The sequence below is a fragment of the Anomaloglossus baeobatrachus genome, chromosome 9 (assembly GCF_048569485.1).
Source record: "Anomaloglossus baeobatrachus isolate aAnoBae1 chromosome 9, aAnoBae1.hap1, whole genome shotgun sequence".
Taxonomy (NCBI): domain Eukaryota; kingdom Metazoa; phylum Chordata; class Amphibia; order Anura; family Aromobatidae; genus Anomaloglossus; species Anomaloglossus baeobatrachus.
The window spans coordinates 89753836-89777974 of record NC_134361.1 but is presented as its reverse complement, the minus strand read 5'-3'; the positions used below and the strand labels follow the sequence as shown (position 1 = coordinate 89777974).

Genomic DNA, 24139 nt, shown 5'->3' with positions numbered 1-24139 from the left:
ATCCCAGGCGTAGAAAACTGGGAAGCAGACTTCCTCAGTCGCCAGGGCATGGACGCAGGGGAATGGTCCCTTCACCCGGACGTGTTTCAGGAAATCTGTCGCCGCTGGGGAGTGCCGGACGTCGACCTAATGGCGTCCCGGCACAACAACAAGGTCCCGGCATTCATGGCGAGGTCGCGCGATCAAAGAGCTCTGGCGGCAGACGCCTTGGTTCAAGATTGGTCGCAGTTTCAGCTCCCATACGTGTTTCCACCTCTGGCGCTCTTGCCCAGAGTGCTACGCAAGATCAGATCCGAGTGCAGCCGCGTCATACTCGTCGCTCCAGACTGGCCGAGGAGGTCGTGGTATCCGGATCTGTGGCATCTCACGATCGGTCGACCGTGGTCACTGCCAGACCGACCAGACTTACTGTCCCAAGGGCCGTTTTTCCATCAGAATTCTGCGGCCCTGAACCTGACTGTGTGGCCATTGAGTCCTGGATCCTAGCGTCTGCTGGATTATCTCAGGGAGTCATTGCCACAATGAGACAAGCTAGAAAGTCGAATTCGGCTAAGATCTACCACAGAACGTGGAAGATTTTCTTGTCCTGGTGCTCTGCTCAGGGAGTGTCTCCCTGGCCATTTGCATTGCCCAAGTTTCTTTCCTTCCTGCAATCGGGGTTAGAAAAGGGCTTGTCGCTCAGCTCCCTTAAAGGGCAAGTTTCGGCACTATCCGTGTTTTTTCAGAAGCGTCTAGCACGTCTTCCTAAGGTGCGCACGTTCCTGCAGGGGGTCTGTCATATTGTGCCCCCGTACAAGCGACCGTTAGATCCATGGGATCTGAACAGGGTACTAGTTGCTCTCCAGAAGCCGCCCTTCGAGCCTCTGAAGGAAGTTTCCTTTTCTCGGCTGTCGCAGAAAGTGGCGTTTCTTGTTGCAATCACATCGCTTCGGCGAGTGTCTGAGCTGGCAGCTCTGTCATCCAAGGCTCCCTTCCTGGTGTTCCACCAGGACAAGGTTGTGCTGCGCCCCATTCCGGAGTTTCTCCCTAAGGTCGTATCCTCTTTTCATCTTAATCAGGATATTTCCTTGCCTTCTTTTTGCCCTCATCCGGTTCACCGGTATGAAAGGGCCTTACGTTTGCTAGATCTGGTGAGAGCACTCAGAATCTACATTTCCCGCACGGCGCCCATACGCCGTGCCGATGCACTTTTCGTCCTTGTCGCTGGTCCGCGCAGGGGGTTGCAGGCTTCTAAAGCCACCCTGGCTCGATGGATCAAAGAACCAATTCTAGAGGCCTACCGTTCTGCGGGGCTTCCGGTTCCTTCAGGGCTAAAAGCCCACTCAACCAGAGCCGTGGGTGCGTCCTGGGCATTACGTCACCAGGCTTCGGCTCAACAGGTGTGCCAGGCAGCTACCTGGTCCAGTCTGCACACTTTCACCAAGCATTATCAGGTGCATACCTATGCTTCGGCGGATGCCAGCTTAGGTAGAAGAGTCCTGCAGGCGGCAGTGACACCCCCGTAGGGGAGGGCTGTCTTGCAGCTCTAACATGAGGTATTTATTTACCCACCCAGGGACAGCTTTTGGACGTCCCAATCGTCTGGGTCTCCCAATAGAGCGCTGAAGAAGAAGGGAATTTTGTTACTTACCGTAAATTCCTTTTCTTCTAGCTCTTATTGGGAGACCCAGCACCCGCCCTGTTGTCCTTCGGGATTTCTTGGTTGTTTGCGGGTACACATGTTGTTCATGTTGAACGGTTTTTCAGTTCTCCGACGTTATTCGGAGTTAATTTGTTTAAACCAGTTATTGGCTTCCTCCTTCTTGCTTTGGCACTAAAACTGGAGATCCCGTGATACCACGGGGGGGTATAGCCAGAGGGGGAGGGGCCTTGCACTTTTAATGTAGTGCTTTGTGTGGCCTCCAGAGGGCAGTAGCTATACCCCAATCGTCTGGGTCTCCCAATAAGAGCTAGAAGAAAAGGAATTTACGGTAAGTAACAAAATTCCCTTCTTTTGCCGCGGATTTCCTGCATGTTTCGCTGCAGAAAATGTTCATAACATCTCTGAAGTGATTCACCAGCAAAACCTATGGGAAAAAAAAAAGCTGCGCACTAGGTGGATTTTGACAGCTGCATGTTTTGCTGCGGGATTCCTGCAGTAAAAACAATTGCATGTCAATTCTCTTCCGCAGGTAGCTGCGGGACTGGCTACTGGACGAATCTCCAGTAATACCAGGCCTGGCCGCGGTTACCTGCACTGAACTCCGGAGCGGTCACCTGAGCTCCAGAGTGCAGCGTAGACTAAACTGCGAGTGCCGAGTGATTGATTCCCCGGTGATTGCCGTTTAGTTCAGGCCGGGCTGATCTCCGGAGCTCAGGTAACAGCTGTAGAGAGGCCGGGCTGCACTCCAGAGCTGTCACCTGAGCTCCGGAGATCAGCCCGGCCTGAACTAAACTGCAATGGCCGGGAAATCAATCACTCAGTGCTTGTAGTTTAGTCTAGGCTGCAAGCATCGGGGAATCAATCACTCTGCGCTCGCAGTTTAGTCTAGGCTGCACTCTGGAGCTCCGGAGTTCAGTGCAGGTAACCATGGCCAGGACTGGTATTACTGGAGATTCCTCCGGTAGCCAGTCCTATGCTGGCTGCGGCATTTCCGCACCAAATCCGCAGCAAAATGCAACTAACCGCATGCGGATTTGGATGCAGATTTCGGTGCGGTATTTTCCCGCAGGTGCGGAAATCTTACTGAGCCTCCGGAATTTTTCTTAAGAAAATTCCTTTTTCTAGTGCGCACAAAGCCTAAATGACTAATTCTCTTGTCCTCTGGGAAGCTGAGCATCTGACAGCGCCTCTTTCTCCGCTCCCTGTAATGCCATAGTCTTCTGTATAGTGATTCCACATAAATAGCTGTAGGCAATGTTAGCTCTGTCTGCAGAATGATAAATCCTCTGCAAGCAACAATTAAACTCAATAATTGGAGGCAGATTCTGCACCATTTTTCAGTGCTTTTTCCCCTTCTCCGTTTCGATCGTGCCCTACCTGTAGCTGGTAGGAAGCCGGCGTGTGCAGTATGGCAGATGGCCGCCCTGGGCAGAGCATCTGCAGGTTTACAGCGTGCTACGCTCTAATGCAGAAGTTGTTTTCCTTCTTTATATGATCAGCGATGACATTTTGTGATTACCTCTCTGAAGTAGGGAGGAGTAAATTGCATTTTATTTTTGGTACTTGCAGGTCACAGTAACTCTTAGTTACCATCTGTTCCAAATTGCAATATTAATCATAAAGCTTCCAAGGATTTCCAGCCTGACTCACTGTGTGCATCGCGCAGTTTCAGAGGCACTTAACAACTTCGGTGGCATTTTTATAAGTCATCGTTATTAGGGTACCGTTCACACAGTAATTATCGTTACAAGAGTTCAGTGTTTCTTCTCAAATAAATACCAGTGCGCTCTTATTGTACTGGCCATTTTCCTTAGCCACAATTGTTTACTAGTCCATTTCTGTTAGTTTTCTGCTCCCTCGTTTCTTTGGGCTCCCCAATATTTGTTTCCATGCATGTTTATGTACGTTACAACATACTCCTTAATGTGGACTGCAGCTATGAGATCTTCCTAGATCAGCCAGTGGGGTGTGCCGCTGTAAAGATAGCCTTTAAGGCTATGTGCCCACGGGACAATGTACCTGCGGACTTTTCCGCAGGTTTACCGCAGCTGCTCCCCGGAATCCGCAGCTATACATTGCTGCAGTATATGTGCGGAGGTGTTGCGGTAAACCTGCGGGAGAAGTGCGGAAATACCTGCTGAAGTCCCGGCCTCTGTCTCCATAGTGGAGGGCCGGGAATTCCGCGATATTTCCGCATGAATAATTGACATGCAGTTACGTGCGGCTGCAGGAAATCCGCAGCATATTCCGCAGCATGGATACAGAGATTCCCCATGTCCCATAGGGTAACATGGGGAATGTCTGTACTTGTGCAATCCTGCGGATTTATCTGGAAAATCCGTGGGCACATACCCTTAAGCTTCTAAGCTTATTGGTGGTTTAAGGTGCCATACATTTCCCTTCCATTGACCACTGAAGGGGAATATAGTACTAAATAATAGTCACTCAGATTAATGAACGTCTATGTAATATGTGATACATAGATACTGTCTACTTTGGCCTGAAAATGTGGTCCCCCTACAGCGGACCCTCTCCTGTGATGATCCTATGCAGTAGTTGTCAGCGGCGCCGTACAGTTCATTTCTTTTTGTGCAGTAGACGCTTAAAGGGCATCTGTCAGCAGGATTTTGCTACCTGATCTGAGAGCAGCATTTTGTAGGCAAAGAGACTCTGAATCCAGCGATATATCGCTTAGATCACTGGGTGCAGCCGTTCTGACGCAATCAGAATTTTCAGGTTTAGCCATGTAGCAGCGCTGAGAGAGCTGTCCCACCCACACCAGGCACTCAATAGAGATTGTACCCTGATGTCAGTGATGAGGGGTGTGCCGGACTGCTGTGTGTGTGACTTTGTAGTCACAGCAATCAAAGTTCCTTTTGCTTAAACAAACATTCCAAGAAAACAGATCGGATCTTGACAAGACAGGCATCCCTGAATTCTCTGTTAACCCTTGCAGCATGCTGGCTTCAGCTTACATATCAAAAACCTGCTGACAGATTCCCTTTAATGTTCCTGGAAGCGTTCACGCATACTAATTAGAAGAATATATATGGAGTAATACGTCTTCATGTTCATACTCGTATAAACTGTGAAATTGAGCTGCTGATCACTTTCCAGGTCGAATAATTTACACTGCTTTATTTCTATCTGCTTTTCAAGGTTAGTAGCAAAGATGAAGATTTCTTGGATCTCTCAGTGGATGTGGAGCAAAATACTTCCATTACACACTGTTTAAGGTGAGTCATCGTCACAAGCCATAAAGATTGTTTTGGCAATCTTTTCTTTTTTTTTTTTTTCTTTCCCAATTGCCTAGTTTTACAAGGTTCACATTTGATTTAGGAAAATGTGTTTTTTAGATCCTTTATATCAGGTACCTAGATCTTTTCATTTGTATTACTTTATTAATTTCCTTATTACTGTGTGCTGTGATATACCGTATTTTTCGGATTATAAGATGCACTTTTCCTCCCAAAAAATCGGGAGTAAAATGAAGGGTGCGTCTTAAAATCCGACTATAGCTTATCAAGGGGGGGGGGGGAGCTGTGCAGTTCTGTGTGCGGGCAGCCAGGTGCATGCGGGCGGCCGGGTGGCTGTCTGTGCCGTCGGCCGACTGCCTGACGCAGCTGGAGCATCTCTGTCCCGGCTGACTCTGTGCGGGCGGGCCGGCGGGTGGCTGTGCGGACTGCGGTGGCTGTGCAGCGAGTGTCAGTCTGTTTGCAGTCCCGGTTTCAAATGATGGCTCCGGGAGTCAGCGTGTGCGCTGATGGAGCTCTTGAAAGAGACCTCAATCTGCGCATGTGCCACTCCAGGCGTCATCATTTGAACCGGGACTGCGGGCAGACTGGGACACTCACTGCACCGGCCTGCTCCACCACTGGCCCGCCGCTGTCACCACTGGCCCGCCGCTGTCACCACTGGCCCGCCGCTGTCACCACTGGCCCGCCGCTGTCACCACTGGCCCGCCGCTGTCACCACTGGCCCGCCGCTGTCACCACTGGCCCGCCGCTGTCACCACTGGCCCGCCGCTGTCACCACTGGCCCGCCGCTGTCGCCACTGGCCCGCCACCACCACCATGGACCCGCCGCCGCATAAGACCACACCGGAGTAGAAGACGGACTTTTTTTTTTTTACCTTTTTTCTATGTCTAAATTTTGGGTGCATCTTATAATCCGGTGCATCTTATAAAGCGAAAAATACGGTACCTTTTAAGATGACTTGTCACTTACTCAAAAAATGGAGGTAAATACCTTGTTCTCTCACTCACGACTCACTCCCACCCAGACGCTGCCAATCACAGCTCAGCAGCTGATCTGCCAGTCTTGGACGTTGCTGAGCTATGATTTGCAGTGTCTGGGAGGAAGGGGTGAAAGCACACGCCCTAGAGAAGGCTCTGAAGAAACGCCCACTTGGACTACAAAACAGAGATTTCTCATATTGTGCTACAGAAGAAATATGTGAATATCTCTGCAATGGAACGTCACAGCACAAAAAGGAAAACAGTGGCAGAATTTGAGGAACTTAGGGATTTTTGGAAAGTATTTAAATCTATTTCTTTGAACAAGTGACAGGTCCTCTTTTAGGTTTGTGCTCCAAACATGTCAGTAGTGTTACATTAGTCTGAAGGACACTAAAAAAAGCCTTCATCTGGCTGGTTTACATCAGTATAGCACAAAATAGTATGTAATAGTGTAGTGGCCCACCATCTAGTGAGCCTTCATATTGTGACCTAACTTTTAGGTAAGCTATTGTCTGCTGAGTGCTTCATTTCACTGTTCTTGCTGTATGCGCTCCCCTCCTGCTTTGTGGATCTGTCTCCTCCCAGCACATTACGTGTACATGGTGGCACTACCATCACATTCTACGTCCCCATCTTGCTGTGAGCTTACTCTCTCCCACACCAGCGCAGCCCACATCTTTCTACCCACGCTCTACCCTGGGCTGTGATATCGGCTCTGTCCTCTTTTTCGGATGCTGGGATGATTCTTCTCGATCACTGCAGCTTGGCTGTTTGATATGTTTACTGTGGGGAGCCCAGAGGTAGTTTACTGATAGAAACCGATTACTGAGGAGACTGTGGGTGTAATCCACGAGTAAAGCAATTATGTACATCAGTAGGAAATGCATGCAGCAGAGACATCGGCTAGGGAGGTAAATGGGTCAGAAGCTGCGTATACATTGCACATGTTGGGTGGGCAGGTAACATTTTAGGGTATGAGCATTATTTTATTTTTTTATTCCTTTTTTTCTTCTTAAGCTCTTCTCTTACCATTAAAAGAAAAAAAAAACAAAAAAAAACCACATTCACATTCAGTGGAGCTTACATGTTTGCTTGGTGCTCAGGAAACTGACAGCTAAGGCTAGGTTCACATTTCCTTCAATTTGTATCAGTCACATTCCGCGGCTCTGGTAAACCACGCAATCAGTTTTGCGGACTCCGTTGTTCCCACATACTTGTATGAGCGGCGGATTGTGACTGATGACGCTGTGTTGCATCCTCCGCCCGACTGATCAGTCGTGGAACGACTGACTGTCAGGCGGCAGGAACGCAGAGTGTAACATTTTTTTGAGCAGTGGAATCCTTAGGATTTTGCTGCGCATGCTCTCTCTCGGCGGCCTAACAATCAGCTGATCGCTCTCATTAGCCGACCGCCGGGAGATCATCTGTTCGCTCTCAAAAGCCAGCGGCCGGCTGTTGTGAGCGATCAGCTGATCATTCTCTCTAACGTTTTACAACTGAGTCCGACAATGAATTCTAATTCTTGTCATCCGTTGTACAACGCATCAGTCACAAACGTCAAGCAACGCATGTGACTGATGCAAAACAACGGAAATGTGAACGTAGCCTAATATATATATGTGCATGAACACCTTACATGGGTTGTCCACCAATGGGGACACTTGATTTTTTTTCTTAAATGCATGTAATTGGTGCTGAAGCTAATTTTTTTTGTTTCACTTAAGTGTTGCAGTGTCTATATCTGGCTGCGGAATGAGTAAATTGAGAATCCATCAGTGGACTTGTTCTGGTGGTCCAAAAGAAATTTTGTAACTCCTCTATCCTACTTTTCGTAAGCTCCTTTCAGCTAATTTATGATCCCTGACCACATCAAAGTTGTTTTGGATATGGCTACCTGTCAATCGCCTCTAATATTGTTGGTAGAAGAGCGTGTGTGGCCGTACTAGTATAGTCTATGGACTTGGTCCTTGGCTGGATCTGTAATGTATATTTTCTCCGAAACTCGCCACAATTGTGCACCAGGATCTGATTTGTAGCCTGTGGTTTTGTCAGCATGAATTGTGTGACTGGTTTTCTTTATTCAGCCTGCCTGGCCTGTTGAGAGCAGTGTAGTGGATGCTTTGTGCAGAGGCTGATGGCACTCTGTTGTGATATCTAGCCTACCACTGAGGACCACCATCCACCAGTAGTGCTGACCAGATCTTTTTACCCGTCACTTCTGTATGGCCCACAAATAATAGTGTACTAACTTGTTATATAGTTTTATAGGTTGAAAAAAGACTAGAGTTCATAAAGTTCAACTTTTCTTCACCATTATACATGGGCGGCACGGTGACTCAGTGGTTAGCACTGCAGTCTTGCAACGCTGGGGTCCCGGGTGGAAATCAAAAATCCATGGTTAGATATGACTTCTCTTTCGTGCATCCATGCTGGTTGTCAGTTATATTATTCTCTGCAATATATTTCTGCAGGTCATCACTTAAAATGCCCTCAAAAACTTTGCACACTACTGAAGTCAGACTTACTGGACGGTAGTTGCCTGGATCCACCTTCTTACCTTCCTTAAATATCGGTACCACATCAACCATCTTCCAGTCCTGTGGCACCAACCAAGATAGTCTAAGATGATGAGATACAGAGATTTGTCAATTGCTGAGTTAAATTACCGCAATATGCATGGATGAATTTTATCCAGCTCATGGGATTTATCAATATTTAATTTGCTCAGACTCAGCCATTCTTCCAATTGTGTTAAGTTATGTTGTCGGTTTTTAAGTTGCTGAATGATCCCTAGAACAGTCAGTTCAGTGATTAATATGGATGAAAAGTGCCTGTTTAATATCTCAGCCTTTGCTTTGTCCTCTATAATTATCTTATTTAAGGGACAGCTACCATAGGTTTTTGTTGTTTGGTTTGTTTGTTTTTTTTTGTTACAATAATGGGTTCATACATTTTTGGTATATTTATTATAATGTCGTTGGCAATTTATTTTTAAGTAGTTAACTTTTTGCTAGCTTGATTTTTTTTTTTTTTGTATCCTATTGAGATCTTTATTCTCCTTAAATTCTATTGCTGATTTCTCGGCCTTCAAGGTTTTGAATGCCCTTTATTTTTCTTATTATACTTTGTACTGTCTTACTTATCTATAGATCCTTAAAATAGGCCCCATTTATTTTCAGTTTCCCCAGTTATCATGATATGGTCCCAGTCTACAAGATTAAGCTTTTATTAGTACATTTATTACTCCTACTCACCTCCCTACTTTCCTTGCATGTCCCAGGCCCTCTAAATCTTCATTGACCCCCAATGTCTCACTCTGTCTACTCTATATATTCCCTTATTTACTCCACTACCCTCCCTCCCACCAGATAGTAGTTTAAAAGCTCCTCCATTGTTGTCAAATGTCTGACCATTTTTTTTCCCCAGCACAGCTGCACCCTCCCCAATTGAGGTGCAGCCTGTCCCCTACAGAGAAATCAGCCCAGTTCTCTATGAACCCAAACCCATCCTTCCTGCACAAATATCTAAGCCACTTGTTTATCTCCCTAAGCTCCTGCTGTCTTTCTAGTGATGCTTGTGGCACCGGTATTATTTCTGAAAACTCCACCTTGGAGGTCCTGGAATTTAACTGATCTCCTAGTTCCCTGTAATGGTTTTTAAGGACCTTCCACCTGCCCCTAACATTATTAGTTCCAATGTGCACCATGACCGCTGGGTTTTCCCCAGCCCCACCCAGCAATCTGTCTATCGATCCGCAATATGCCGAACCCGAGCACCCGGCAGACAATACACTGTTTGGCATGCACAGTCTGGACGGCAGATGACTCTGTCTACGCACCTAATTATAAAGTCCCCTACTACCAACATCTGTCTAGCCTTTGCTGCACTCCTATTTCCCTCCTTCCTACAGCAGTCGTTTGCCTGGTTTCTAGGAGCAACGTCCTGCTGTAGTGACCCTAGTTCTGGCCCTGAATGCTTAATATCAGCCAAACAGGCATATTTACTAGGTTGTGCCAGATCAGGACTAGGCTCCCTGACACTTTTCCCCCTACCTCTTCTTCTAACGGTTACCCAGCTACCTACCTCTGGGTCCTGACCTTCCCACCTCCACCCTCCTCCATATCACTGGCCCCAGCCTGAGAAAGCTCAGTGAGCTCTAAACTCCTCTCTAGGTTTGCAATGTTCCTGAGTGTTGCAAGCTGTGTATTTAAATCTATTATCTGGGCTTCCAAATATGTAACGTGCTTTCATCGAGTGACATATTAACCCTGAAACAGCTGTTCAAGGCATGCGTGCATCTGACAAGATGCACAATTGGTAGCATTGTCTATGGAGTACATACTAAATGGGAGTTAACAAAACAGATAAAAGCAGAAAAACAATGGTAAACACTGGACTATGCTCTTGTGTTAAACTATGTGTTTAACTATACACTTAACTGCAACCCTCGCACGTTAATGCAGCCCCCCGCTCCCCTCGGCAGCCACCCGCTCCCCTCGGCAGCCACCCGCTCCCCTCGGCAGCCACCCGCTCCCCTCGGCAGCCACCCGCTCCCCTCGGCAGCCACCCGCTCCCCTCGGCAGCCACCCGCTCCCCTCGGCAGCCACCCGCTCCCCTCGGCAGCCCTCGCTTGGAGTCTCTGGAACTTGTTGTGTACCAATAGTTTACCCTTATTATATTGGTTACATACAGGAGGCAATGCTTCTCCTTTTCGGTTAATAAACTTTAAATCCTTCTCAGCCCTATATATTTTTTAGCACGACATCTTTATAGAGGGAATGATCTGGGTAATAGATCTATCCTGACGAATAAGGACTTATACATTCCTGTAGTCTTTTATATCTTGTTTAATGGCTTTATAGCTCAAAAGTTCACATGTAGAAAAAAATCATTCACTCCCAGAAAATGTAATATTGGGCAACTCTATTTCAACTGGAGTTTAATTATCGATGTGGTGTGAATGTAAAGTGTTACCACTTGTAATCTGATGAGGGCCAAAATCCCCGAATCCGTGCTGTCTGGAGACTGGTCTCTGGTTTGGCTGGTGTGAGCTACGTTGCAGATATCCCCATTGAGCCTGGTCTTGAAATTGTCTCCATTGTGAGCCTGTATTGGAGCCTGTGGCCATCGGTGATTCCTTTCTGTTAATCATACCGGAGCACCGCACTAATGGTGACTATACACCTCGGATAGCTATTGTGCACTCAACAGTTCATCTTTCAGCCCCGAATACATATGTCTATTTGGGTCGGCCTAGTCTGTATATTCTCTCAATAGAGGGAGGTGAATAAGTTGGGAATAGACTCTTCTCACTTGGTAACAAAGGATTGTCCATGTTGAAAATCCAAGTTTTGTTTTGTCCCCTGTCGGAATCTGTGTAGAGTAGCCACATATGCAGCTGGTCTAACGTGGGCCACAATCTGGTATGTATGCGCCTAAGGCTACTTTCACACATCCGGTTTGAGCCCTGCGGCTCAATCCGGCTGTGAAAACTATGCAACGGATGCGGTGAAAACACCGCATCCTTTGCATAAGTTTTTACATGCGGCCGGTCCGTTTTTTTCCGGTTGCGGCATGCTACTGAGCATGCGCAGTGGAAAATACCGCATGCGGCTTTTTCCGCATCGCGCCGCATCCGGCCTCCATAGGGATGCATTGAAAAATGCGCCGCAGCGGCCGGATGCGGCGCGATGCGGTGTTTTTTGCCGGAGCAAAAAACGTTGCAGGGTACGTTCGATCCGGCCGCCGCATCGGCTAAATCTGCCGCATGCGGCAAAAACCGGACCGAACGCAAGCCCCTACGGCACAATGCGGCACTAATGTAAGTCAACGCAAAAAAAAACCGCAATCGGCGTTACAAAAGCCGGTTGCGGTTTTTCTGCAGAACGCCGTATTGTGCCGCAGAGCAAAAATCCGGATGTGTGAAAGTACCCTAAGGCTACTTTCACACATCCGGTTTGAGCCCTGCGGCTCAATCCGGCTGTGAAAACTATGCAACGGATGCGGTGAAAACACCGCATCCTTTGCATAAGTTTTTACATGCGGCCGGTCCGGTTTTTTCCGGTTGCGGCATGCTACTGAGCATGCGCAGTGGAAAATACCGCATGCGGCGACCGGATGCGTTTTTTTCCGCATCGCGCCGCATCCGGCCTCCATAGGGATGCATTGAAAAATGCGCCGCAGCGGCCGGATGCGGCGCGATGCGGTGTTTTTTGCCGGAGCAAAAAACGTTGCAGGGTACGTTCGATCCGGCCGCCGCATCGGCTAAATCTGCCGCATGCGGCAAAAACCGGACCGAACGCAAGCCCCTACGGCACAATGCGGCACTAATGTAAGTCAATGCAAAAAAAACCGCAATCGGCGTTACAAAAGCCGGTTGCGGTTTTTCTGCAGAACGCCGTATTGTGCCGCAGAGCAAAAATCCGGATGTGTGAAAGTACCCCAAGACCAATTCTTCCTTTGTGACCTGGAGACCCTGGCTTGGCTGGGTGCAGATCTGTGCTCTGTCCTGTAGATTGATGTTGCCAGTTATTCTGCATATCTGCCTCTTTCTATTTCTTTCTGATTTGTTTGTTTGATGTAACACTTTAAAAGTAGGTTGTGACTAACCCCAGATATGCACTTTATCGAGGAAAATGCCCAAGTCACGAAAACCTTCACTATTAGTAATGAGAAAAAAAACATTACAGCTGTTCACACGCTGCACATTTGCCACAGATTTTCAGCCCCTATTTGGGGACATTAAGAATCCGCAGCAGATTACAGAAGCAACAAAGTGAACGAGAGTTAAAAAATGTCATCCATGTTTGTAGTTCTATGCAGAAACTCACCTGCGTTGCACACTTTTAAGTCTATGGAATGTATTTTCTTTCCAGTCAATTCGTCTGTAAACAGCATTTATGGAGAAAGATTAAGACTATGTGCCCACGGGAGCTCGCACCTGCGGATATATCCGCAGGTTTCCCGCAGCAGCTCCCCGCAATCCACAGCCATACATTGCTGCGAGATTCCAGCGAAATAGCTGCGGAAAACCTGCGGACATTCATGCGGCTCACCTGCGGAAGTCCCGGCCTCTATATCCATAGTGGAGAGCCGGGATCTCCGCAGATATTTCCGCAGGAATAATTGACATGCAGTTATGTGCGGCTGTGGGACATCCACAGCATATTCCGCAGCCGCACATACAACAGCATGGACACAGCACTCCCCATGTCCCATAGGATAAATGGGGAGTGTCTGTACTCGCTAAAACCTGCGGATTTATCTAGAAAATCCAGATAAATTCACAGGTTTTCTGCGGCAAAATCCGCAGGTACGAGCTCTCGTGGGCACATAGCCTAAAGGCACTGTGTCATCAGGTCTTTGCTACCTGATAGCAGAATAGCATCAGGCAAGAAAGCCTGATCCCGGGGATGTGTCACTTACTGGGCTGTTGGTGCATTTTTCATATCTGATTTGTCTGATGTAGATGTTGCGGAGCTAGAAGCTAAAGCACCATTTAAGCATATATTTTTAGCGCTGGGGTGGTGCTTTAAATGTAAAGTCCCTGCTCCCGGTCTTATACTCACCCACTGGCGTCTTCACCTTTTTATTGGTGTCCCTCCGGTCCTGCAGCGCCATCTTGTACCCATCACTTCTGACTGGCCGGAAGTCAAAAGTTATGTCACAAGTGCTTGGTACAAGTGTATGAGAGACAGAATGAGGCTCTCATAGAGTTGTGACCTCCGGCGCGCTCCATGAAACACTGAAGCAGCCAGCAGGTCACAATTCACCAGAGACAGACAGGACCAGCGTGGATAAGAGAAGACGACACTGGAAGGTGATTATAAGACAGAGGGCAGCAGTGAAATAAAAAAAAGCACTGTAGTAGTGCTTTAAATTGTGTAGAAGTCCACTTGCACCCCTGATTGTCAGCCTCCTGTGGTCACTGAATTGTCAGCAGGTTGCTTTGGAGTGGTGGGGGCTGGGTTACATTGCCTATTCCATGAGAGAGTCTAATAGGGATAATCTCTTGCTGATAAAACACTGATTGTATTGACACTACACCACACAAACTAATAAGTGACACATCCTTGGTAGCAGTCTCTTGTTCTGTTCATCATGTTACGCTCAGATTAAGTAGCAAAAACCTGCTGACAGATTCCCATTGAGAACCCAATTTTTTGCATGCTTGTCTTCATGATGGGTGCGCTGGCGTAAGATGAACTCAATTCATTAAGTAGTGTTTGTCACTAAAGGGGGCTTTACACGGTAGCGATATCGCTAGCAATTTCTAGCGATATCGAGCGTGTAAGTACCCGCCCCCGTCGCGCATGCGATTGTTTGTGATCGCTGCCGTAGCAAACATTATTGCTACGGCAGCATCACACGCACTTACCTGGTCGGCGTCGTCGCTGTGACTGCCGAACAATCCCTCCTTCAAGGGGGAGGGACATTCGGCATCACAGCGATGTCACTAAGCGGCCAGCCAATCAAAGCGGAGGGGCGGAGATGAGCAGGACATAACATCCCGCCCGCCTCCTTCCTTCCGCATTGTGGCCGGCGGCAGGTGAGGAGACGTTACTCGCTCCCGCGGTGTCACACATAGCGATGTGTGCAGCCGCATGAGCGATGAACAACATCGATAAACAACCATTACCAATTTTTGAGTTTGGGACGACCTCTCCATGGTGAACGATTTTCACCATTTTTGAGGTCGCTTAAGGTCGCTGGTCAGTGTCACACGCTGCGATATCGTTAATGACGCCAGATGTGCATCACTAACAACGTGACCCCGACGATAAAACATTAACGATATCGTAGCGTGTAAAGCCCCCTTTAGTGTATGAAGGGCATCTTACAACTTATGCGGCACGTACAGAAGTGTTACTTTAGTTAGGGACTGGACTAACATTTCTGGTGTAAGATATGCCACAACTTTTCATGAATTTATTGGTTGGACTTTTCTACGTCCCGTCCCGACCCAACCCTATCCAATTTGGCAGAGCCGGCCGAAACTGCAATGAAAAGGCCACAAGTTATGAGATTGTGTTTTTTGGTTTTTTTTTTAATTCTTTAGCTTTCTTTTTTATTTTGATTTGAAAGATAAGTCTGCAACAAATATCCTCACTACTTTCTTATAATTCACAAACAATACGATTTTAAATTTAAAAAAATATATTGTTAAGCAGTTTGATACACAAATTCTCTTCTGTGGAAATGTGATCAGTATGGCGGGTGTGTAGACTTTACGGCTGTCTTTGTGTTCCTGCAGGGGATTCAGTAACACAGAAACACTATGCAGCGAGTACAAATATTACTGTGAGCAGTGTCGAAGCAAACAGGAAGGACAGAAGAGGTGAGACCCTTTTGTTTTTACTATATGGATGGTCACTTTATGGTTTATCGTGGTTTAAAAAATGATTTCTTCGTTTTGAGAGGTATTACTGCAATCATCTCTCTATACAACCCTTTGTCTTTAATAGCCAGGCCCTTCTAAATGGTGCACGACAGAGCACCCGGTGACTGCGTCTGCACCATTGTATAGTCCGTGTCCCATTGGCGCATAGGTCTGAAACCCGTTTTGCCCGGTGTTGGGATGGAAGCCCTGATGGGACCACTGAACGGGGAGAGGAACGCAGTGTGACAGCGGCCTAAGAAACGAGAGTGAAAATATTGAGAATGGTTGGAAGAGACAGCACACATAGGGTCTTATCCTAAAACACTGTTGGCAAAGGTGCTGTAAGGGTAGACTCACCTGGTGTGGTTGGGAGAGTCACAACCACCGTAATGGTGTAAATACGGCTGCAGCAGAACTCACATGGAGTTGCCGTTCAAATATGGAGAGCAAAGGGTTAATAAACCGCGCTGCCGTAGAAAGGAGGATCCATGTAATAGGAATGATTTTATTTGTCTACGCGTTTCAGAGCTTTATGGCTTCTTCCTCAGGACAAATCATAATTTATCCTGAGGAAGAAGCCATAAGACTTTGAAACGCGTAGACAAATAAAATCATTTTTTTTTCTCCATGGATCCTCCTTTTTACGGCAGCACAGTTTATTAACCCTTTTCTCTTCAAACTTGAAAAATATTGCGAATAGCATAGCTGTGATAAAGGCTCAAAACCGGAGAAAAGAGTCTGCCATATTCCCATCCACGGACACCACCACCAAACCTCAAAGTGGCAATAAAGGGCAACATGTCCACAAGATGATGGAGAAATACCCGCCTTTCACCTAAACGTTCTCGGCACATGCAGAGGAGAGGCTCTGAGAAGGAATCTCTTTTTTTAAAGTTTTTTTTTTTCTTTTAAATTAAATATTATCAAAATGAAACTATAAAAACCCCGGAACACAGTCACTACATGCTCCATGCTGTGCCCCTCTATAAATATATATTTACTTGTGTGGTTGACGGCTGGTTACATGGCCTTTTATGCACAGGCTGCATTGGGGGGGGGTTTGTAACAAAAATTGGAAAATGTGTCACCCTTTCTAATTGCGACTGTACGTCTTCTATGTATTTGGCTGTGACTCATTATTCTGAGGAAGTTACGATCAATCTTTATTATGCATTTTTCACATTTTGTCCTCTGAGCCATTTCTTGTGTCTCCTGCGCACAGTTGGGAGGCTATTACATGGCTGTACTTGGTGCTTGAGAAGGATTCAATGTTTTGTTTCTTTTAATTTCTTTTCAAGTTTTGTCAGTGACCTTCCCTGTGTCCCAAAACTATAATTGAGTAATCCCGTGAAGTGCTTGCTAAGTGTGCTTCATATGTGTTGGCAGGATGAGAGTGAAGAAGTTGCCTATGATATTAGCCCTGCACTTGAAAAGGTTTAAATACATGGACCAGCTGCATCGATATACCAAACTTTCCTACCGCGTGGTCTTTCCACTTGAACTGCGGCTCTTCAACACTTCTGGGGATGCCACTAACCCTGACCGAATGTATGACCTCGTAGCGGTGGTTGTTCACTGTGGCAGGTGGGTAAATCCCAGGTTTCTTATGTAATACGACTAACAGTTTTCTATCACAAGATCTCTATGATGTAACTTTTACTTTAAAGGGAATCTGTCACCAGGTTTTTGCTACTTCATCTGAGAGCAGCATAATGTAGGGACAGAGATTCTGAAACTAACCACGATTATCTTAGATCACTGTGTTCAGCTGTTCTGACTTTATCTCAGAATTGAGTGTAGCAGAGCTGGGAGCTGTCCCCACCCACACCAGGCTTTCTAGAGATTGTGCATTGATTGTGAGGTGTCAATCACAGCAGGGGCGTGCCAGAGTGGTCTGCAGTCTGAGTTAGTGGTACTTCTCACATAGCGAGATCGCTGCTGAGTCACAGGTTTTGTGACGTACCAGTGACCTAATCAGCGATTTCGCTGTGTGCAACACTAAGCAGCGACCTGGCCCCTGCTGTGAAATCGCTGATCATTACACACTGTTCTGGTTCATTTTTTGCTCGTTGGTCTGCCGCTGTACAGCACACATCGGCATGTTTGATGGCAGAAGACCAACGAGCACCGACTCTGTGTAAGTAGCGTATGCTGGTAACCAAGGTAAATATCGGCTAACTAAGCAAAGTGCTTTGCTTGGTTACCTGATATTTACCCTGGTTACCAGCGTACACCGCTTAGCGCTGGCTCCCTGCACATATAGCCAGGGTAAATATTGGATAACTAAGCAAAGCGCTTTGCTTAGTAACCCGATGTGTACCCTAGCTACGTATACAGGGAGCCAGCGCTGGAAGCCTGTAAGCGGTGTACGCTGGTAACCAGGGTAAATATCGGGTAACCAAGCAAAGTGCTTTGCTTAGTTACCCGATATTTACCCTGGTTACCAAGTGCAGCATCGTTACACGAGTCGCTGGTGGCTGGTCGCTGGTGAGATCTGCCTGATTGACAGCTCACCAGGACCATGTAGCGACGTACCAGCGATCCTGACCAGGTCGTATCATGGTCGGAATCCATGGTACCCTTTCACCAATGTTAATCACAGAGCAATAAACCCTTTAGTACAAGTAAACAATAGCTCAGACACAGATAAGAGAAACACAGATTTCTTTACTGTTTAACCCTCACAGCATGCTGTCCTCATCTTGCATTGCAAAATCCTGGCAACAAATTCCCTGGATAACAAGTAGTATTAAATTATTCTGAATATCATTGCATGATGTCCAATAATCTCAATAAAGTGAGTCTGGCTTGTCTACTAAAGGCTTTCCCAGTTTTTTTCCCCCCCTTACATTTGTGAGGCTTTTTGGCTAATAACCCATATCAGGATCAAAAGTCAATATTGGAGGAAGAAGATGGATCTGCAAAAAAAAAAAAAGAGGAAGACTATACAAGAATACATTTTTACTGCAGCAACTCCAGGATGGATCCCGCCTTCTACAGCCCCCTATAAACCCCACCGTAATGCCGTATTCCCCAACCACCTTCTTCTAAATCTTCATCTTTTCACAATATTCCCTTTTTAGGGCTCATTCACAGTTTTTTTTTTTTTTTTTTTTTTTTGCAGAAATGCATTCCATGTATTTTACGGATAGCAGTTGTTCTTATAACACAGCACAACAAATAAACACTTTTTGTCTGCTACTTGGCAAAAACCATGTGCGCTATACTAAATCGAATGCGCTGAATCCAAATCTGAAGTTAGTTTTTTTTGTAGCACGTCAGGATATTAAGTTATTCCAATTTTTGTGAAAATTAAAATAAGCAATTAATAAAGATACAGAATCGTTATGTCCCACAGTTTCACAACATGTATTATCATTTTTATTGAAAAAGAAGTATAGGTAAATAAACCAAAAAACTTAAAAATCACTTATAGTAGCTTAAGAAATCGCCTTGAACTCAGCAGAGTACTTTTAAAAGTGCTTCAAGCACTTGCTTTTGCGCTTGTGAGTGGTCCTAGTGGCCCGTTGCAAAAACCAGCAGTAATCGCCCATCATGTTGGGGTTAAAGCGACCTGGGTATCTTTTTTCCATAGTAGAAATGTCCTGGTGGAATCTCTCACCATGTTCGTCACTGACATTACCCATATTTGGAGGAAAGAAGTCAAGATGTGAATGTAGGAAATGCATTTTCAATGACATTCGGGCACCATGCATTTCGTATGCTTGAAGCATATTGTCTATTAGTTCAGCATAGTTTTCTGCTCTTTCGTTTCCAAGGAAGTTTTGAACTACTACTATAAATGCATCCCATGCAGTTAGTTCAAGTGGGGTGAGTTCTTTCTTGAAGATTTCATCATGGATTAGTTGGTGGATTTCAGGACCAATAAAGATTCCTGCTTTGAGTTTGGCCTCAGTTTTCAATGCACTAAACTTTTCCTTCAGATACTTAAATCCATTCCCTTGACGATCCATTGCTACTACAAAATTTTTCATTAGTCCTAGTTTAATGTGAACAGGTGGAAGATAAACTTTAAGTGGATCGACAAGTGATTCGTGTTGAACATTGTGCTTACCAATCTTATGTTCATCTCTATTGGGCCACCGTTTAATTTTATAATGGTTGTTGTCATCTCGACTGTTCCATAGGCACAGAAAGCACATATGCTTAGTGTAACCTAACTGCAAACCAAGGACTAGTGCAACAACTTTGAGGTCAGCACAAATGTTCCATTGATGTTCTGAATATTTAATCAATTTCAGAATGATCTGCATAGAAGCATAGGTCTCTTTCATTCCAACCGCATGTGCAATGCCTTCAACAATGCCTGAATAGGCGTATGGCCTTTTCTAAGTATAACTCAAAATCTGGACGTGCTGTGCAAATTCTGAGTTCATATTTGGAATCACCATGTTCAAATTAGTAAAGAACACATGTTTTACCCTCAGTAGCAAAATCATTGTTGTGCTGTGTAATAGTCTGTGGGGCTTTCATATGTCTGCCTTTTTTTTTTCCCCTCGAGACTGAGTGGTTCTCACAAAATTACGGAGGCTTGTTAGATATTGATCCAAGTTTCGGATCAAACCTGCCAATGCACGTCTATGGATCTGTGAAAAAAATCAGGCAGTACTTCAATGCCATCCATGTGCTGTCCGTTTTTCTCCGACTGATCAGAGAAGCTGGAGAAACTTCCATTTTATTTTTTCATGCAAGAAAAATTGGTCAGTGTCAGATTTTTATTGTCAGAGTTTGGTCAGATTATCGTCAAACACTGATGACATTCTTATCAAAAACACTGCCAAAATAATGACTGTTTGTTTGTTTTTGTTTTTTTTTTTGCACACAAGAAAAATCACCGACATGTGAAGACGCCCTTACGAGTTCAAACCTGGGCCTTGGTTGGGTCGGTCAGCGCTCCCCCTCCCAAATCAAACTATTTTCAGATTGCATCTGATGTAAATGTAAAATGTAATTCAAGATTAAAAAAGGGGGGAAGGAAGGAGTGCAGCTCACCATAAATGTCCAATGGATCCATAGATGATCTTTGTGGCTGGTGTCCACAAATGCAATGCAGAATATAGAGTAATAGATTCAACACTCCGTTCTTACATAAAACAGTATCTTTATTGGAGCACTAAAATCGGATAAAATGCATGTTTTCGGACCACCGTAGCCCTGCCTTATGCGTTTTGCACCACTTCCTTACTTATTGTAAGCCTATGAGTAAGGACATGGTCCGAAACACGTGAGCTGGGCTAGGGTCATTTCTGAAGAACCTTTATTGTTTTACTTGTTCGTCCTAGTCACTCGTTGTGCACCAGTGTGTCCATCCTTACCGTATAATTTTCAACGTTCTCTTGTAAAGACCTCAGAGCTGTAATCCTAAAACCAGTGAATAACATTTTACAATTTCCATTTTAACAGTGGCCCAAACCGTGGACACTACATCACCATTGTAAAGAGTCATGGATTCTGGCTGCTATTTGACGATGACATTGTAGAGGTTTGTTGGTCTTTGTTGACTCCTTGGCGGGTTGTGGTGGGGGTGGGTGGGGGGATTGGATACATTTTATTTCCAAAAAAAACAGTAATTTGCCAATTTCAATAAGCCCTACAGTCTATGTACAGTCTAGTGGAAATGCAGAGGGCCACAGAGTTTACAACCGAGGGCTTATTCCTTTGTGAAAGTAGACACAAGACCTACAATTGAGCCTTGGACGTGCAGCCAATAGTATATTATAGTATATGCCAAACCGTAGCCATAGATAAAGGTTGTATAGGAAAATTATAGAGTAGATAGATGATAAGATGTGAGGACAGAAATGACCGGTACTAAGCTCCACCAGAAATACTAGGATTTACATGAAGAGCATGTAGTTTCTTTATGATCTCTGCATTTTCTGTTGGGGTCCTGCAGGTGATCAGTGTCGCCCCATCAGCCAACATATATTGAAGCGTTACTTTGCCAGACACTCACTATATTTGGAGCATTAATTGGCTTCATGCTACACACGTGGTCAAAATTGTTGGTACCCCTCATTTAATGAAAGAAAAACCCACAAAGGTTACAGAAATAACTTTAATCTGACAAAAGTATTAATAAGAAAAAAAAAAAATCTTATGAAAATGAACAAATGAAAGTCAGACATTGCTGTTCAAGCATGCTTCCACAGAATGTTATTCATTGAAAATAATGTGACAAAAGGGGTATGTTAAATCATGGTGTGTCCACTAATTAGCATCACAGGTGTTTACAATCTTGTAATCAGTCAGTGGCCACCTGTATATAGGGCTACAGATACTCACACTGCTGTTCGGTGACGTGGTGTACCACAGTCAACATGGACCAGAGGAAGCGAAGAAAAGAGTTGTCTCAGGAGATTAGAAATAAAATTATAGACAAGCATGTTTAAGGTTATAAGACCACATCTCCAAGCAGCTTGATGTTTCTGTGCCTACAGTTGTACATATTGTACATATTGTTCAGAAATTTAAGATCCATGGGACTGTAGCCAACCTCCCTGGACGTGGCTGCAGGAGGAAAATTGATGACAAATCAAAGAGATGGTTAATACGAATGGTAACAAAAGAGCCCAGAAAAACTTCTAAAGAGCTTAAAGGTGTTGTTTGAGCCAAAGTGGACTTCATCGGAGACAATCAAGGAGGACACCATTGTTGAAAAAAAAAACCAAAACATAAAAAAGCCAGACTGGAATTTGCCAAACTACATGTTGACAAGCCACAAAGCTTGTGGGAGAATGTCCTATGGATAGATGAGACAAAAATGGAACTTTTTGGTAAAACACATCAGCTCTATGTTCACAGATGGAAAAATGAAGCGTATCAAGAAAAGAACACTGTCCCTACTGTGAAACATGGAGGAAGCTCTGTTATGTATTGGGGTTGCTTTGCTGCACCTGGAACAGGGTGTCTTAAATCTGTGCAGGGTACAATGAAATCTCAAGACTATCAAGGGATTCTAGAGAGAAATGTGCTGCCCAGTGTCAGAAAGCTCGGTCTCAGTCGCAGGTCATAGGTCTTGCAACAGGATAATGACTAAAAACACTCAAGAATGGCTAAGAGGAAAACATTGGACTATTGTGAAGTGGCTTCTATGAGCCCTGACCTAAATCCTATTGAACATCATTGCAAAGAGATGAAACATGCCATCTGGAAAAGGCAACCTTCAAACACGAGACAACTGGAGCAGTTTGCTCTTGAGGAGTGGCCAAAATACCCTGTCGAGAGGTGCAGAAGTCTCATTGACAGTTACAGGAATCCTTTGATTGCAGTGATTGCCTCCAAAGGTTGTGGAATAAAATATTACGTTAAGGAGGAGGAGGAGGAGGAGGAGGGGAGCGCCATCATTTCTGTCCAGCCCTATATCATGAGTTCTATTTCTGTGACCATTGTGGGTTTTTCTTTCATTAAACGAGGGGTACCAACAATTTTGACCTTGTGTGTATATGTTAGGTTTGATTTTATGCACATTTATGGATAATTCAGGGATAAGATTTACACTTGGTAAATATCTAATATTTTAATGCATTGTTTTCTCTCTTGGCAACAGAAGATTGACGCCCAAGCCATTGAAGAGTTCTACGGTTTAACATCAGACATTTCCAAAAACTCTGAGTCAGGATATATCCTGTTCTACCAATCAAGAGACTGATGGGTCAACGTAAATTCCTATTGATGAAGGACGAACTATGAGACAGTGGAGGAGGGATCACAGTCCTATATCGAGATGAGACGTGGGGAAACGCACATGACGGTCTATCCACGTTCAGTTCCTGGATGGTCTCACTTGCGATCAGCCATACAATGCAGATCTCCTCCACTTTAGTCTGTCCTCTCATACCCAGGTGTAGGGGTTTCCATTACCTAAAAGTCTAAAACTTTCCAAAGTCTCTGTGGGATGAAGAAAACTTGTATACTGAAGAGAAGACCGGCATCCATTGAGTGTGATGAGTCTGCCAGACCCAAGCTAAGAAGATAGCACTTTGTAAGACAGAGGACAGCTGCGGTTTGGTGCTCGGTTCATTCTCAAGCAAACATGATCACATTTGAGAAATGTAATATTCATAAGAAAGAATCATTATCTCGTCTCGCGTGCCCCTGCACCATCTCTGGTGATTCCGACCTTCCATTGGTTTTGCTGTAACACTCCTTGTAGTGAGTGTTAGGAGGCTGCTGTACTGCACACTAAATAATGGGATCACTTGTTATTTTTTTATTTTTTGTTATTTAATTTTTCTTTTCAATATTTTTTTTGGAATTTTAGCACCTTTTTTTAATTGTTCAAATTGTCCTCTGAAAATACTACTGCAGAGATGGACATAGACTGACAAGAGCGCAAAGCGGTTTAAGGGTTTCTGCCTGCAATCATGAACTCCTTTCAGGATTTTTCAGGATCTAGTCGCACGGGCGCTACGGTGCGGCTCACAGGTAGATTTTTCCGGTATTGTCAGTCGTACTCCCATCATTCGGTCCTGGAAAATGTTTACTGCTGGATTTCAGAGTCCTTGCTCTCAAGGCTTTTTGCAATTGCTGTCCAAAAACCTCAGTTATAAAGAGACAGGTGATGAAGGTTTATAGTGTAAAATCCTCTAAATAAAGTAACCCATTTATCCTTACTCGGAATAGGCTGTAATCTGTGTGTTCGCTCACCCTGTTTGTGTCTGGACTATTGCTACTCCTGTGATATTACACGATTAGCAGAAGATTCCCACTCATTCAATTTTTTTTTTTTTGTTGAGCATTTGATATTCTGCACTAAAAATGCACATGGGATACTTTACTGCATCCTCTCTCCCGTAAAGGGAATCTGTCACCAAGTTTTTGCTCCCCCATCTTAGAGCAGCATAATGTATAGACAGA

The 24139-nt window shown here is 45.1% G+C and overlaps 1 protein-coding gene across 1 annotated transcript in view; it reads left to right on the top strand.

Annotated features, from left to right (window-relative positions):
* Positions 1–23895, top strand: part of LOC142250507 (ubiquitin carboxyl-terminal hydrolase 12-like) — a 96092-nt gene extending 72197 nt beyond the window's left edge. Inside the window, exons 5-9 of the mRNA XM_075322692.1 lie at positions 4802–4878; positions 15134–15217; positions 16646–16843; positions 20684–20762; positions 22830–23895. Coding sequence (XP_075178807.1) covers positions 4802–4878; positions 15134–15217; positions 16646–16843; positions 20684–20762; positions 22830–22931 — 540 coding nt within the window. The 3' untranslated portion in view covers positions 22932–23895. The remainder of the gene's footprint in view (positions 1–4801; positions 4879–15133; positions 15218–16645; positions 16844–20683; positions 20763–22829) is intronic.
* The last annotated feature ends 244 nt before the right edge of the window (positions 23896–24139 follow it).